Source organism: Dermacentor variabilis, chromosome 7 (genome assembly GCF_050947875.1).
Source record: "Dermacentor variabilis isolate Ectoservices chromosome 7, ASM5094787v1, whole genome shotgun sequence".
NCBI lineage: Eukaryota > Metazoa > Arthropoda > Arachnida > Ixodida > Ixodidae > Dermacentor > Dermacentor variabilis.
In genome coordinates this window covers 138,159,942-138,177,345 of record NC_134574.1, presented here as the reverse complement: position 1 = coordinate 138,177,345, position 17,404 = coordinate 138,159,942, and the positions used below count along the sequence as shown (strand labels likewise).

Sequence of the window (17,404 nt, the reverse complement as noted above, 5' to 3'; positions counted from 1 at the left end):
ATGTTACGGTATGCAATAGACTTCCCCTTTGAGAAGTGCTCGAAGCGATTGCAAGGCTTTGACGTTGTGCTGAAGCTCCTTGGGCGGTGTTGAACAAAAAAAGAACAGAAAAATACGTGGTGTCGACGCAGCACGCGAAGTAACTTCGGCTGCGCATCAGAAACAGCGCCCTGGCCGCTCTGCCAGGCATCTCACGATGCCGCCGCCACGAAGAGCCGCTACCAGCGGCGTTGCGCGGGCCTCGCCCCTTCGACAGTGTGTACGACTCCAGACCGAATGAAAAGCCGGCGTTTGCTCGTGGCCTGTAGACTTTTACTTACCCTTTCGGCTCACGCCAGTGTACGCATCACGGTGTGTTGCGCACACAGCAGGAGCGCTAGTGGTTGCGCGCTCAGCACTCGTGCGCAGCACTCGGCTCCACATGCAGAGCCGGTGGAGCGGAGCATGACGGCACGTCCACGTGACCCTCGTCGTCGTTGTTGTTGTTGTTGTTGTTGTTGTTGTTGTTGTTGTTGTTGTTGTTGTTGTTGTTGTTGTTGTTGTTGTTGTTGTTGTTGTTGTTGTTGTTGTTGTTGTTGTTGTTGTTGTTGTTGTTGTTGTTGTTGTTGTTGTTGTTGTTGTTGTTTCAAACGCACTGCACGTCTATTCATAGCACCCGGTGACCTACCCAAGTGGGGGACAGCGCACGCGCCGTCGATACCGTCACAGCATCACGACTGCTGCGACGCCATAGGTGTGAGCACGCCTACGGTTTCCGCGTAATAGCTGTGGCATAGAAATAAGAATGCCACCAGAAAGAATTCATAAGAAAATCGAGCGGTCATTGGGAGAACTTGTGCTCGAAATGCAGCAATTTTAGTTAGAAAATAGTCGGTGTTCTAAGCATGGCATATTCTATGGCGCCTATCGGTCTTCTCCATTGCTTCCGGCGCACGCATTCAGCAAAGGCATAGCGTTCGGGATGCGTCTCTGATATCCAGAGAGAGCTGTCGCTTGGGCTTGGATTTCGGCACAACCTATTTCTTTATATACTCGCGTAAAACATTTTTTTTTGTGGCTATGAAGGACCAGCTATAGACAAAGAGCACGCCTGAAAAAAAGCATCCAGATTCTCATCCGCGTTAGTCCAAGCTGAAGGTGAAAAAAAAAAAAACATAAACGTCTTATTTACAACAGCAAGATAAGACAAACTAGACCAATGAGAGTCAAATCTGACTGGTTTTTCTACTTATCTCTTCCGCGTTTGTTCAGATGCGAAACGTTGGCAAGCTGAAGCTACGCCGACTGAGCATGTGTTCCAAGAAATCAAAAGCGCTGTCGAACACTGGCGGAGTTCTTGGCGCATTAACACAATTGCAGAACAAGCCTATTTTTTAACTTCTTGTGACAGCATAAAGCGACTGACCAGTGGTGAAGGCCGCGCGTTCCAGGCAACGTTATTCGCAATTTCGAGAAACGCAAGTGGCTCAGCCCAATTCAAGCGACCTAGAAGCGGTCAAATATCACCGATAGCGTTAGCGGGAATGTGCTTTGTTTTGGAGCCAGATTTCTTAGTTCGAGCACGGCACGGAAGCGCACACTCCCTGGCTTAGCAGTGCAAGCTCAAGACCTGCCGATCTTTCTTTCACATGATTGATTAGACTTAAAGTATGAAGAATTTGGCCAGGGATCAAGGCCGGCTATCCCACAATTACCGATAGGAAAATCAATAAAGGAGAAAAAGATGGTGAACATACTAGACACTGTCAAAAGTTTAAAGCATCACGGCGAAGCACTAACAGAGTAAGTGCGTAGATCATGGAGGGGACCCGCCGTGGTAGCTCAGTGGCTATGGTGCTGGGCTGCTGAGCACGAGCTCGCGGGATCGAATCCCGGCCACGGCGGCCGCATTTCGATGGGGGCGAAAACACCCGTGTACTTATATTTAGGTGCACGTTAAAGAATCCCAGGTGGTCAAAATTTCCGGAGTCCCCCACTACGGCGTGCTTCATAATCAGAAAGTGGTATTGGCACGTAAAACCCCATAATTTAATTTTTAATCATGGAGGGGGAAAAGGGGGTTATACGACAAACCAGAGCAACAGAAGCGTGGACAGCCTATGAAAACGTAGACAAAATATAAACATTCACAATAAAATACCGTTCACAAGAAATTTATCGCTTCACTGTTGGACAGAAAGTGCTGTACAGCCGTCAGATCTAAGCTCTGGTTTTTTTGGTACATGACCAATCCTAGTGACCACCTAGAATGAGCGCAAGCCAGACGACTGGGGGAGAGCGATAAGGCCCGGTCCTGGGAAGCAGAAAGACGATAAGCGAGAAGAAAAAGATACGGAGATCCCGAATGACTGTGTTTTCAATTCAGACACGCATTTGCAGCGGTGATGAAATTCACAACGCCGACACTCAGTTTCAAAATTCAGTGGGGGTGGCGCCATCTGGCACAAGAATTCGTTTCAAGCGCAAACTATAAATGACACGACGTCATTTTGACCACCGGAGCTCGTCGTATTGTTTTTTCTGCCTCTCCTTGCAGGGTTTTTTTTTTGTTCTTGTTTTTTTAGTGGGCTATAAAGTTACAGCTAGCCGGTCATTCGTATTTCGAACTTGGACCAGCAGAAACTGAAAACTATGGTTTAGCCGTATAGCGCGACACAGCGGGTAGGTTGCCACAGCACACATCTTATTGCGAAACCTGTCTGGACCCGTTTTTGCGTTCTTTCCAAACTCCAGTTGCAATGGCGAAGTTTGTATGGCACCCACCACTGAGATGGTTGCAACCGCTGAGATTTTAGTGGTGCTAGCTACAGCACCGCTGTTCAAAATGCCCGTTGCTTTCGTCGAGATAACGACGTACTCTGCTCCCCTCCACCGAAAACCTAGACGATTTTAAGGGCCGCTCGCTCAGCCTTATCTCAATGCTGTAAACAATCGGCGTCAGCGATTCTGACAACCGAGATAGGTGACACTAAGGACCTGTACTTTCCCGAAAGACGATTGCCCCTTGAGTTGAAGAGCGCGCTTGTATTGAAATCTGGTTCCGTTCCAGAGGACGGATTTTCGACGAAGAATCGCACTGCCGTATCGGACACATTGGATACACAGTTGCAGGCCACGAAGAGACCTTGCGATACGCTTTCTCATTTCGTTTAAGAACCTCGTTTTGGTTTTGCCCTCCGCCGTCGGCGTATAGCGGTTCGGCAACAAGCGCTGTGATTTCGAACCCGATCTCGGCAATACCGTACAGTATTCTCGCAACTTGATCTGCGCCAGCTGGGGCCGACTTTTACGAAAAGGCCGAACGCAGAACTTTCTTTCCTCGGGTAAACTGTGACGCGTGACTTGCCAACGTCTCCGACGTAGCGTCTGCAGACTGTGACGCGTCTCTGTTCGTTTTGCCCTGACCTATACCCACGGGCTGCAGGCATACCGTGAACATAGACAGCAGTTGATGTTGCGAGTGACGTATTATGGGGGGGGTATGGGCCTCGTTCGCCGGGCTGCGTTCTTACAGATATATAAGGACGCACAGCCCATAGATTGTTTGCGCGTTTCCCTGTATGTTGAATGTGAGGTTCCGTCACTGATCGAGTCTAAGACGACAAAGTCAGGGAGCGCAACTTCATTTCCGGTGTTGTTGTCCGGTGGGTCGAATTTTCGTCCGTCCCTTCATTGCTACGCCTACGCGTACTTCGCTGCATGCTTGTGGAATGTTTGTAGGCGTGCGACCTGTGTACCTATAGATTTGACCTCGCGCCCGCCGCTGACGAAACTTTATGGGCTCTCTGCAAACAGCCGGTTCGTCAGTCTTATACGGACTACGGTTAGACTAGAAAAAAAAAGACCGACTTCACGACAACTTCATGTAGACCGTCTAGAGACTTCAAGCGGTCAAAAAGGCAATTCTATGAGCCAGCAGGAAGGTGTGTACTTGATCTCTACGGATAACGAATGCATTGACTAAATTCAATTGTACAACTCTGAATTCTGAGAAACAATAGCTTCCGCCTAGAGAGTTAGAAGGTTACACAGTCTTCACAAAGCCAAGAGGAGGTGAAACAGCGAACTCGAACGAAAACTCACGATCTTGCAGCGCCGCACACATTTGGTCCACATTTGTCTGCAGCATTCCGGCGCGAATTCCGTTCCGAAGTTTGTCGACCCACGATATTGCGAGACGCCTGTGAAATGTGTTTGGACCGTTTAAACTTATCTTCGTAAATGTGGCGTCCACACACACACACAAGCAGAAATTTCGCCCCTCAGTATACAAACTCAATATTTATACGGCCGCAACGCCTTCACGTTTTCAATATGCTATTTTTAAATAGTTGTGTGTAATACAGTCTATATAGACTGTCGAGCAGTATGCCACGCCACAACGAGGCTCCAGGCTTGAGCTCTTGTTTCCCCAATACTGCACCGTTCTTTTTTTACCTCCCGACACATTGTAGCCCGATTCGCGTTTTCCTTTCCTAAGCCAATTTACCGCAGCCGTCGCCTTTGCAAACTACGTTACGCTGGTTAGATTTCAAAAGCTACGACAGAGCCGCGTCGTACTGCAGGAGTACAAGCTATACGTATGGAAATTCAACAAATGGCAGGAGCTTTGCACGATAGATTGAGGAGAGCGAAGAAGGGGAAGGGCACAAAAGTAAAGTAAAGATAAAAGTAAGGAAAAAATGGCTCTCTAAACTGCCATCATTGGCTGTTGCGAAACTGCAACTTCGTCGTGTTTCTTGGGGGGCTTGCGAAATAACCCCCGTTCCCAGTGACAGCTCGTAAGGTTCGACTTTCTTGCTCTCTTTCTTGCAATTCCCACTGAGACTCTCACGATAACGACGCGCAGCAATGTGGGCCGAACTCGCGATGGTGTTCAGTCGTGGTTGCGTTTGTTACAAACGCCACTGCTTTCCCACGCGCGAGAAAACATTTCTTTTTTGCTGACCTGCAGCTCGCGCAGTTAGATTCGAGCCACAGTGCTTGTAGCCGGCCAACATTTGTAGCCAGATAGCCGATCACAGCAGGGTGGCAACGTCCCTCGCAATTTTTTTTTTTTTTTTTGCCGTTCCCACTACACCCAAATCGCCTCGCACTCTTCGCGATATGTCTCAACATTTCACGGTCGGATACGCCTCAACGCCGGCCGAAACTGCGTGGGTCAACGTGAGTACACGGCAACTATATCGCGCTATATGCTATAGCTCTGGGAAAGGTCAGGCTAAGCCACGTGGCAAAATAAAGGACGTCGCAACTTTTGTTGCGTCATCAGAGGACAAAAAGAAAACAAATTTAGAAGAAATGTGAAGTGAAAGCGACGTCTGAGCATTTTTTTTTTTCTGTGAAATATCAAATACGCTGGCGTTTGGTTTGGAATACTGTTGCCTAATAATGTTCAGTGGACCCGCTGCTGCGTCTATTCAGGCATCGCAGCAGCTTTCCAGCTACGAATGCCGGGACCGTATTCCGTAAATGTAATGGTATGGTGTTTCTTTTCTTACTCGTTTTTTGTTTATTTCTTCTTCATTACCGCCTTCTAATTATCTTATGAGCTCTGACACGTGCTCCGATACGAAATCGTTCGCTGAAGTTTAGTTTTATGTGCTTTCCACGCCAGTCCTTTATGTTTGTTTTATCGAGCGAGTATGAATGACTCCTTGCATGTTTTATGCACTCGTTCTTTTTTATCTGCAAATTGCCATCTCGCCCAAAATGTCCAAACTCGGCAGTGCGTACGCCTAATTAAAAGCATCTGTATCGGAGCTGTGCGATGTTCGATGTTTCTTTCCTTTTTCAAGCGCCGCTGCTCTTTGCCGACCTTGCGCAACGTATCTACTGCATCGGATAACTTAATATAACGTATCAGGTTGCAACGAAATATTGAGTTTATGGCGAACTACTGCGATTGGTTTATCATTAGATTAGATGATGCGATTACAAGCGGCTGTAGCCAATTGGATGGATGGATGGATGGATGGATGGATGGATGGATGGATGGATGGATGGACGGACGGACGGACGGACGGACGGACGGATGGACGGATGCATGGATGGATAATTGGACGGATGGATGGATGGATGGATGGATCCGTCCGTCCGTACGGACGGACGGACGGACGGACGGATGGTGTTCTGAAAGAAAATTGTGGGCTGTACGAAGGTTCCTCTCATATCAAGTAAAGATGTGACGTTGCGACATGACTTGTAGTTACGCGAGCTCTTATCTAAAACAGCACATGTAGGCTGCACCTGACACCAAGAGTAATACTTACGTACGTCTATTTGTGCGCCTGTCGATAGCAGCTGTAGGGAGGAAACTAGTGTCTTTCTTTCTTTGCACTTTGTCGTATAACTCGTTAGAACGGGTGTGACCAGCTGCGACGAGTGCGGCGCAGCGACGTCGTTGCTAGTTAGGTTGTGATAAGACTGCAAAACCAGTTACGCGTAATACAAGGCGCTTAGCTGTTCCTAACTTGGGGCACCCGCCGTGGTTGCTCAGTGGCTATGGTGTTGGGCTGCTGAGCACGAGGTCGCGGGATCGAATCCCGGCCACGGTGGCCGCATTTCGATGGGGGCGAAATGCGAAAGCACCCGTGTGCTTAGATTTAGGTGCACGTTAAAGAACCCCAGGTAGTCAAAATTTCCGGAGTCCTCCACTACGGCGTGCCTCATAATCAGAAAGTGCTTTCGGCGCGTAAAACCCCAAATATTATTATTCCTAACTTGGTTTAGCTTAGGTGCGCTGCGTTTGAGATAAGCCAGCTAGACTTGACATGAGCTTAGCCGTGTCTGGCTCAGATAATCTTAGTTTTCTTCATAACAAGTGTCCTTCTCAAGGTAGTAGGCACCAAGTGCGCCAGGAAAAGGGCATCAAGAGGAGGCTATTATGGTGATCGGCCGCTGGGTCTTTTTTTTTTAATCATCTGGCAACGTTTCACGTTTCTGTACATAGAATGAAGGCTCATTGTAGAGTCATGTCCCCTAATTACGTCATAACCGTCTATGTTTCACGCAAATAACTACGTCTTGAGCAGCTCGGAATCCTTCCGACTGCTAGGCTTCGACGACGACCGGAAAGCCAGGGCACTTTCCTTCATAATACGGCTCTGCGAGCCCATCCGGAAGCATTAGCTCTGCCGCAGGAAAGGCTTTCTCTCGATAAATCTCGAGAATCGCAAGGATTCTAACTCCTAACTGACGCGCAAGCGGCGCGGAAACAATGGCGCCGAATCGAACCGCGTCTGAAGTGCGAAAGGAAGGTCAATGCACGCGGAAGCCGATTACAAAGTCAGTTGGCCTTTTCCCGTCTTTCGACGTCACCCTACAGACTCGGGAGAGACAGAGAGAGAAGGCAAGAAGAGGAAGGAACCCTACAATGAGGATAAGGGGACGGAGAGTGGAAAGAGAGAGAACTGTCGACGCGGAGTCGACATGAAAGGCATGGTGCAATATTGCCAATAGCGCACTTATGGAGAAGGCGTGTTGGGCACAGTATGCGGTGCATTCGCGGCCAACGGCATATGCACATGCACGTCGACGGCCCTGCGATGCTACGGTGCTTCGTTCCTCTTCGCACGGCGATGGCGAGCGGTTCGATTGCTGATCGAACTCCGCCTTGGATCCGCGCATAAATAAGCCTTAGGAGCGGCGGACGGAAAGACGAAAAGGAGGAATAGAGCGTGCCTGCGCCACTGGTTTTGGGGCAAAAGGCAGGGAGGCGACTGAGGATTCCGGGAGACTTGCGCGGGAAATGGCTCGGTTGTTCCGGAAGATGCCGGGAGCGGATCTAGCGTCCATTCCCCTCCGGCCTAGTTCTACGTGGCAACCCCTCCCCCACTTCCCTCCTTCGCCTGCGAAACACAACCCTTCCCCGCTTCTCCTCTATAGCGCCACCCCGTCTTAACCGCCTATTGTTGCGTTCCGGTGCTTCGCCTTGCCCCGCAAGCGCCGACTCTTTCTGTTGTCCCAGCCCGCGAACCCGCGCTCTATTAGCTCTTTGGGAGGAAGAGGACAGAAAGGCAGAAAGACAGGTCCTTGACCCCGCGGAGTTTCAGTGGCCCGAACTTGTTTTCATTGTTACGTCGTCGTCGTGTCTTCTGGACGCGTTTAGTGGTCGTGCTCGGTGAACTTTATATTTGGTCCGCGGTCAGTATTCGTTCGAATCAATGACGCTGTGTAACGCCCTCCGCTAAAGTTGATCATAGCCAACTCCAGCTTGTTCCTAAACGCATTGCATTTTACAGAACACCGCGACACCGGAGACGCAAGCGTGTGCAGAAGCAGCGCTGGTGGCTCCATCTTGTGACTCCGACGTAAACTAGAGCACGCACAACTATATTTGCAACGCCCATGTTCTGTCTATTTGCTGGTGCAGCGCTGTTGCCAGCAACAATCATTGGCGTAAAGTGGATTTCTTTTACAGCGGAGCTGTATATGGCTAGGGTACCATCGCATTTTCGTGTTCGGACACAAAAACTATCTTCACCAATGACTCATACCCCCGTAAGCAAGCAAAAAAATTTAATGGCTCCTAGCCCCTTAAGGCAGAGGCTACAAGCACTCAGCAAAGTGAAGCGAACAGTGCTTACATTCGTTCTAATCACGCATACAACATACAGAACAGCATGTCGAAAACTGTCATCAATGGCTCATACCCCCGTAAGCAATGGCTCATACCCCCGCGAGCAAGCAAAACATAAAATGCCTCATAGCCCCGTGAGGTTCGCGGCTACTCACGTTGCGTGGGTTAGTTGCGTTGACACCACCTCTGTTATCGCTGTCGGTATTTTCAATGTGGACGTTTCGGGACCGAAGAGAGAGCGGTTTACGCGTTTCGCGTCGCAGTTGTTGTTTCGTGGCATCGCTTGCGATGCCACGCCGATCCGGCCCAACCGACCACCCAGCGGCGTACGTGCATCGGCCTGACATTATCAAAGAACGTCTTTGCAGCTGCGAGTATGCAGATCAGTGTATAGCATAGCGACCACAAAGCCATTGCGACCGTCCTTACTAAGCGACAATGAGCGATGCAATAAAGTATTTACCACAAGTTTTCTTGCCGCGACGTTTACAGCTCCGCTCGTCATCCAGCGTGGCCGGGCGGAACGGCCTTGATTTTTTTTTTCCTTTTATGCAACGATGAACTGTGACAAAGCGCAGTGAACCTAACACGTCGTGGTTGAAGAAGGCATTACGAAACTGTGCTACCAGCGCTGCTACGACTGTAAGCGCAATACGCTGTTCGGGCGTTCGGTAAACTGCAATGTGTTAACGGATGATCTAACTTTTTTTTTTCAATAAATCAAGCGCCCGCTACTTTGACCTCAATGATAGAGTCAGGGCCTCCCTTGAAGTAATAAAAAGCAAGGAATATCGGAGGCGCGAACACCAGCAGCAGCGCTGGCAGCGTTATCTTGCGACTAATTCCATAAAGACAGCTACGGGCCTCCAAGATGTTAAGCTTGGAGCAAGGGATCGGGCCGGAGATTGCGGAGGTTGCTGTGTCGCACGCTGGCTATGCCAGTTTCTGCGTGGCGTGACCAGCTGTTGGAACAACTTTACGGCTAAACGTACGTCTCGATCCAGGCTTGCCCATGGGTTCTAGCACTAAAAGCGAGTGGTGAGCGTTTACTATTTCTCAGCCAGCGGCTGATATCCAGAGGCTAACCGCGTTCCTATGAAACAGGTATACAGCAGCATTAGCAGCCGCCTTCTTTAAAGCAGACGACTCCAAGGTGCGACACTCGGGGATTATAGGTTAACAGCGGCGGACGAACTACTCATCATTTTCTCCGCCGCAGAACTTTGAAACTTGGCGACGAACTTGTCTGTAGAGGGTTCTTACGCGTCGCCTCGCGGGTTCTCTGTGACGCAGGTACCGAGGGTTCCGGCACGGCACCGGGCCTGTACCTCCGGGACGACCCCATCCTGGGCACCAAGCTGATGAACTACAGCGAGCTGCGTGCCCCCACGGCCGAGAAGGCGGCCTTCCTATTGGACGCCGCCGTGGCCGCTGCGGCGGCAGCCAATCAGAGTGAGCCATTCTGAGTACAGTGCAAGCATATATGTTAACAACAACGACATACCGTTGTCGGAGGGATTGACGTAAATGCAACCAAGTGCCTTATAAGCTATCAAAACACCTCCCTGCGTGTAACACACTGCTTAGCGTGGCAATAAAAAAAATTACGAGAGAAAAATATCACAGACATTATACGATATGCAGCAAGGTGCAAGTAAAATAAATCAGTTCTGCGGACTCACCTATTCGATCCGGACTCCCTCAATGGTTCAGACGATCAGTTCAATAGTGCCAAATAGAGTGCGAGGAGGAGGAGGAAATAAAGAAAGGAGGCAGGGACGTTAAGCAGAAATATCGTCTGGTTGGCTACCCTACTCTGGGGGAAGGGAAAGAGGGAATAGAAATATGAGATAGAGAGAGGATGGGGGTACTCGCGGGCAGCTCGCGCACGCACTCGTAGCCACAGCAAGTCAAAGGCGTTCACGTAGGCCAGGCGTCCTCAAATAGACAAAAGTGCCTTCCCAGCTTTGTGGGCCGACGAGCAATGGGGACGGTCTCAAATAAAGTACAAACTGACGTATAAAGATGGGACCTCAGAACAAGGTTGCAAGAAGGGTCCCTCTATCGAAGATAGAGATACTGACCACGAACTCAAATTAATGTATCATACAATAATATTGCAGGGCAACGCACAGAAACCTTATCAGGACCGTCAAGGATATCAATTAAATTTGGGAACTAGAGCATGAAAGCGTGTCGGTTTAATACTGGGTGTCAGAAACTAGCCAATGAGGACTCCCTTAAATGGGCACTAAAGGCAAATACTGAGTCGGCGTAGACTGTTTAAATACCATTCTACAAAACTCGTAACGCTTGTTTCGTGCCGAGAAAAGACTTAGTTTACGAGAAGATTCCTTCTGAAAGGCCCGAACACCTTTTTCGAAATTTAAATCGCCCGCCATCCAACTGGGGGAGTGGTGACGTTGCAAACGACGTCACCGCCCTTTGCTGCCGTCGGTGAGTAAAACGGTGTCCGACAGAGGGCGGTACCGAGCCAAGACAGAGCGGTGGATTCGCCACTGCAGCTGCTTTTTGTTAAAGTGGCGTGGACCGTTCGGGCATCTCGCGACATCACATGGAAGTTGAAGTCTCTGCTACTGGCAGTTTGTGCTAGTTTCGCGAGTCAGCAAAACCAGCGACGCACGATAATGAAACTAATGAAACGCGAAAGCGTGGACGGCGCAGAGTCAAGCGAAAACGAAACATTTCGGCCGCCCGCATCATTGTCAAAGGTAACTTCAGTGAGTTCTGTTTTCTAAAAATAAAATAAAGCTGGACAAGTAGCATTTTATGCCATCTTATAATACTATACAAGGATGTTTTGTTTTTGCAATGAGGGGTTGAGTACTAGGGCCAGAATTTAACTGAGGAGTGCTTTCATCATCGGGCAAGTACTTCAATGTCCCGGGGAAGTCTCTAACCATGTCCTGCATTTACCTCAATTTCTCGATTATTGAGGTTCTGTTCGCGGTAATATTGACGCCTTAGAGATTCTCGAGCACTAATCAATCACTTTAGTTTAACTTGATATTTCCCTTTAGTCTCACTTTAAACAAGATATATTACGTTGAAGATATAATTTATTGGGTTAAAGAGATCCAGACTCAATCTGCGTGTTTGCGTATACTCTTTAGCCGCGTGTCGTCATTTTCTGTGCTTGTGGCCTCATTCAGGGTACGAGTCCGAGAGCCGGAACCGTCACTTCCTGTTCACGCTACACGTCTACCAGTACCGGGTGGACAAGAGTGGGAGAGGAGGAGGTGAGTCCACCACGGCCTCCTCACTTTCAGCTTATTTCGGTTTCGCTTTCGCTTTTCATCTCTCACAACCGTTTCGAATTCAGCGAGAACTTTCATGAAAGCCCGCCAGCAGACAAAAAAAAAACAAAAAACAAAGCCACAAGTGACTAATGGTGCTTCTCACCACCAGACTAGGCACGCGTGAGCAACAATCGTTTTATCTTAACATTGTGTCACTGACAAGATGAAAAAAAAAAACTTCAATGAGGCATTGCAGTGTTGTACAAGGTAACAAAATCAACAGCAACGTCTCGGAAAGAAGTATTTATTTCCTTTCCCTAACTACCAACAAGAGTACGCATATATATATATATATATATATATATATATATATATATATATATATATATATATATATATATATATATAAATGCGAAGGTCGTGGGTTCCGTTCCCACCTGTGGCAAGTTGTTTTTTCATCCGCTTTAACTTCCCTTAATTTATCGTTTCTTTATTTAATTTATTAAGCACAAGTAATTTCCCCTATGTTGTTTTTGGTGTCAGTGTTTGTTGGCTTCTTATGATATGACTAATAAAAATCGGGCCCCTCAGTTAACCCCCTTTCTTCTCATATATATATATATATATATATATATACTTACACTAAACATGCAAACGCGTTTTCCACACATTGTGAACCCTTCAGCTGCGGTTTCTTAGACGCATCGCGCAGGCCCGCAGAGGGGCGAAGAACGGGTAGTTATGCCCAGCACTTTCGTGTTCCCATTAGCAATTGACCGCGCTGTAGCCTCAAGAGACATTTTTCGACGAATATGTAACTGGCCAAGCCGCGTCAGCTAGTATTTGGAACGTGACTGCGCGTATATTAAACGGACGTGTGGTGAGGATTGGATTGGATTGGTAAACCGCTTATTTGAGCCTGCAGTAAAACGCGCGCTTGCGCGCGCGCTCCAATATCAAAAGAAAGAAAGCAAATAAATTTTATCTCCCCAGAGAAGTCGAACCCCTGAAAACACCCCCGAAATCGTCGACCCAAAGCGTTGCTCCGCATCGGATATCTCGGGAGCCGAAGACGTCATCGCCTATGAGTCGCGCAGGGCCCGCTAGGTGTCGCGCCATTCGACGAACGAGGAAACCTCGCCACCGTTAGTTTAGTGGCGGCGCTTAGGAATAGCGGGATAGGAAAGATGTCACAGCAGGTTAGAATAAACGAGGAGAGAGGAGGATATTTGCTGAAACGTACTAATTGCTCGTATTTCACGCAAACCTGGCGGTAATTTCCCTGTACTACATTTCTCGGTGTGGCTACGCGCATGCGCACTTCACGACGTGTTAGAAAGTTGTACTGTCGGGTTGTTTATGGACTGTCACGTGCAGAACTGCATCTTGCTTACGTGCGCAGTATACGTATGTATGTTAGTACGTACAGTATATTAAGTGTTCAGCGTTTCGTATCGATACGTTACGTGGGAAAGAGTATTAGAGTTAGGTATACGGATGCGTAGGAGCATTTCTGTAAAAAAAAAAAAGCACTAACGTTTCGTGAAGCGAGGAGTCGCTGGATCCGCATTCGTGCACACAAATCTCCCTAACTCCTTCTTTCTTTTTAATGTCGGTAACAAATATAGCACACACCCACTGACTCTGGTTACGCCGTTCCCTTGCGCCACTTTTTCATTGTCCCAGTGGCCGGAGGACGCAGCCGGTTGCACCTGTTCGACCTGGGCAGCTGCGAACGAGGAACCAAGGCTGGCGGTCCTCTCAGCCTCTCCGCTCTGGGAAACGTCATCTTGGCTCTGTTCAACGCCCAGAAGAGGCTGCCCTTCCGGTTTGTAGTCTAGATCAATCCATAGCCGGCCAGTCCTTGCAGTGATCGGCTGGTAGCAACCGCAGTTATTCCAGGTTGTTACTTTCTTTTTCTCCAGTAAACGGCGTCGCACGTTCGAATTCCACATTCTCGCTAGAGTTGCAAATAATACCCGCGGTGAGAAGAGCTGGACGGTAGCGCATGGCTTGACCAACTATAAGATGTCGTTACACACCATACTGCTGCGACCTGCGTGAAGGCCGAAGTTGCGAAGCGAAAAAAAAAACATTCACTTAGATTTCAGATGCTGCCGGAACCTGTTTCAGCGTAAAACAATGCATCGATTATTCTTTTCTCTGCCAGCCGATGTAGCACTTATGTATATCCGGGTGTTATTTGAAACTCAATCACCGGAGAAACTAGTTGCCAAGACAAAAGGGGGCTCAACTATCAAATACTGTGTATTGTTTCAACATTTGTAAGATATACTACTATGTGCTTTCATCAGATAAGTAAAGCTAAGGTAAAACCACCGCCACCTATTATGTTCTATAGGTCAATACCGTATGGGCTATTTGCTCATATCATCCACCAAAAAAATCACTGTCACACATCATATTGCAGTCCTTCCGTTGTTATGCATGTTTGCCTGGCGCCAGTTTATATACCTAAATCACAGGCGGTTGCTGGGCGTATCCCGACAAGCCGTCAGCTTCGCTTCACCGCGATGAGGGTCGTATAACCAGCCCGAAAAGCGTGCGCATTTTCTACCGGCCGGGCCCGGCAACGGCGTAATTTCCTCGGCCAAACGGACGCACACATGCCCCCAAACAACCCATCCGTGGGGTTCCTTACTTCCGGCTGCCCCGCTTTTACGGAGCCCGACACGTACCGCGACGTCCCACCAGGGACGGCTCGCTGGACAACGCGGCGGCGCTTTACGCACAGGCCGTAACGCGTAAGGCGGAAGCCAGTCGACCGGAAGTCATTGCTGCCACGTCGTCGTCATCGTAACGAGCTCCTAGCTCTCCCATTGGCGCCCGAGTACCCGCCAAGGCGGCCGGCGGTCACCGCAGGCTCGCTCGCTTTCGCCTCGTTGGGCCGCTCACGGTAATTAAATAATTAATCGCGGGTCGTTTAAAAACGGGTATTCCGAACAGCCCTCTGCATCCCCGCGCCCGACTTCCCCAATCTCCTCTCCCCATTCCCGTCTGCCGCTTCACTCGCGAGCAGACGACGGTGGCACTACTGCAGCGCCACCACGCGCCCGTGTATAGCACTCTCGCCTTCTGCTCCTTTCCAGAAGTCAGTGTCCGAAGTGCGAGCGCAGGCCAGCAATTAACGCGATCGTGGCGCCGCCCGGGCGGAGAAATCTGCAATTAATGGAGGGAGTGTGTCGGAGGGGGCGGAAAGTGAAGCTCGGGACAAATAAAAAGAAAGGGCTTTAGTGCGCGGCTCCCGGGAAGAGCTTCCCAAGCGCGTCGAAGAATATTGCGGTCGGTGACAAATTGCTTGTCCCTCACGCTTCTTGAATCTTCGCAGACCGCGAAGCGAACCTCTTGCTTCGCGTCTCTCTCTTTTGTTTTTGTCTGTTTTAGTCTCTCTCTCTCTCTCTCATTCTTCTCTAAGCTGTTTCACTCTGCCACCACTTTTTTTTTTTTTGTAGTGTGTCCTACGCGGTGTGTACTACATCGTTCGCTGCTGCCATGAAAATAGTAGCTGGGCTGCACTGTCTTCACGGTTTCTGGCTTGTTCTCTCGCTTTCATATTTTTCTTTGTGTGTCTAGTCTTTCTTGGTTTCGAACTCGTCTCTTTACCTCACCTCGCCTGCCCTCCAACCCTTCCCCCCCCCCCCCTAGCCGGCTTCTGACGAGCCGCCAGTGTCTGTTTGCCCAATTCCCTGCCGACAATTTTTCACCGAGACACGTGACAAATGAGAGCGGTGCAAAATAAAGTGGGGAAAGAAAGAAAGGAAGAGAAGGTCGAATTTGGGAGGAAAGGGTAGAGAATAAAGTGCGCAATGGGCTTCGAACTCAGGCAGGATGCTGAGAAGAGAAAAAAAAATCGGAATGAAACTACGGATTCTGGAACTCGGATAGAAAGGAGGTATTTTTTTTTTCTTCCGAGAAGTGTTCTGCGAGAGGCTGCATCGTAACGGCATGATTGGGTGTCATTCCCCTTTCTCACTCTCTCTCCTTTCTTTCTTTTTTTCCTAATTGTTTTCCTAATGCGCGTGCGCGGTTTCCCGGTGCGCGAGGTGTCAGAAAACCACGGTTCGCGACACGTGACAGCTAGCGGCGCGAGCTTTAACAGCCAGCCGGTGGGAGAAAGCGGGGGGGGGGGGCTCATTAATTATCCTCGGACCTCTTGTTTTCAAAACAGTGAAATCGAACTTTTAATACGATAGCCATTTCTTTCCCTGTTCGAGCACGTTATAAAAAGGCTCTGTATCGGAGCAAATCACTTGTCTGGCTTTTGAGGTGAGTTTTACGCTGTATAATAGATGGTTGTTTGATGAAGCTAACGTTACCTGGTGCCGGAAGAAGGATTCAGCTCGGTTTTTGTTTTTCGGGACAATATTATAACAATAGTTTCCATAAATAATAGGTAGATGTCAAACTATACCTCACCAGCGACTGCGTTCGAAATTTACCGTGGGTTACATTGCTCCTCGCCGAATGCAGTGATACTCTTTTTTGTTCGTTTATGTAAATGTGCATCTACAAATACAGGTGCGAACAAAAGCAATTCGAACAAGAGAGCTGCGGCCGAACTGCATGCGTGCTTCAATGCGTGCGTGTGTGTGTGTGTGTGTGTGTGTGTGTGTGTGTGTGTGTGTGTGTGTGTGTGTGTGTGTGTGTGTGTGCGTGTGTGTGTGCGTGTGCGTGTGCGTGTGCGTGTGTGTGTGTGTGTGTGTGTGTGTGCGTGTGTGTGCGTGTGTGTGCGTGTGTGCGTGTGTGCGTGTGTGCGTGTGTGTGTGCGTGTGTGCGTGTGTGTGTGTGTGTGTGTGTGTGTGTGTGTGTGTGTGTGTGTGTGTGTGTGTGTGTGTGCGTGTGTGTGTGTGTGTGTGTGTGTGTGTGTGTGTGTGTGTGTGTGTGTGTGTGTCAGAGAGCAACTCCGATGGTTTCAAGGCGCAGGTCACGCGTTCCTATTACTGTCGCCTGCATCTGCACGCACGCTTATATTGTTTGAAGCAGACGGACGCCAACTAATGTCGCGGAAACGTCCGGTCCGCCGTCAGGATCATGAGTGGCTCTGTCTAGCTCTTCCACGGGTGGGTTCCAAAGCACGCGTGCACCACCAATACCAAAGGCGATAGATGTAGCCGATGACCACGTTGAGAGAGCATGTGTGATGGGCCTGCCGGCACCATGATGACGTTGCTCCTCGCCGCTTTTGTTGAGAGGAAATACCGGGGGAATAGCCATTGTGGACATTTCCTGAGGATTCTTTGCGGGGAATTTGGGGAAAGGTGAAGGAGGGAGGTTCGTTTATTCAACCTTGCTGCTGTTGTAGAATCTTTTAATCTTCGCACCCATTTCTTTTGATTTCGATGGACGGGTGGGTTTGTCTTGGTACAAACACAACATGCTCCTTACGACAGTTGCCCTTCGGCCCACCAAAAGCTATTACTACCGGAGTACCTTGCGACAGTGGGAGCGTAGGGAAAGCTGTGGCACCGATAAGAATACAAGTTTTGTCTTCGTGTTCACTACTAGTAACCAACCTCTCGGAGCGAAATTAACGAAAATCGAA

At 49.1% G+C, this 17,404-nt stretch overlaps 1 protein-coding gene across 1 annotated transcript in view; it reads left to right on the top strand.

Moving 5' to 3' along the window:
• Positions 1–17,404, top strand: part of LOC142587983 (uncharacterized) — a 456,185-nt gene that overhangs the window by 398,027 nt on the left and 40,754 nt on the right. The window contains exons 9-11 of the mRNA XM_075699392.1: positions 9,875–10,033; positions 11,755–11,841; positions 13,528–13,669. Coding sequence (XP_075555507.1) covers positions 9,875–10,033; positions 11,755–11,841; positions 13,528–13,669 — 388 coding nt within the window. The remainder of the gene's footprint in view (positions 1–9,874; positions 10,034–11,754; positions 11,842–13,527; positions 13,670–17,404) is intronic.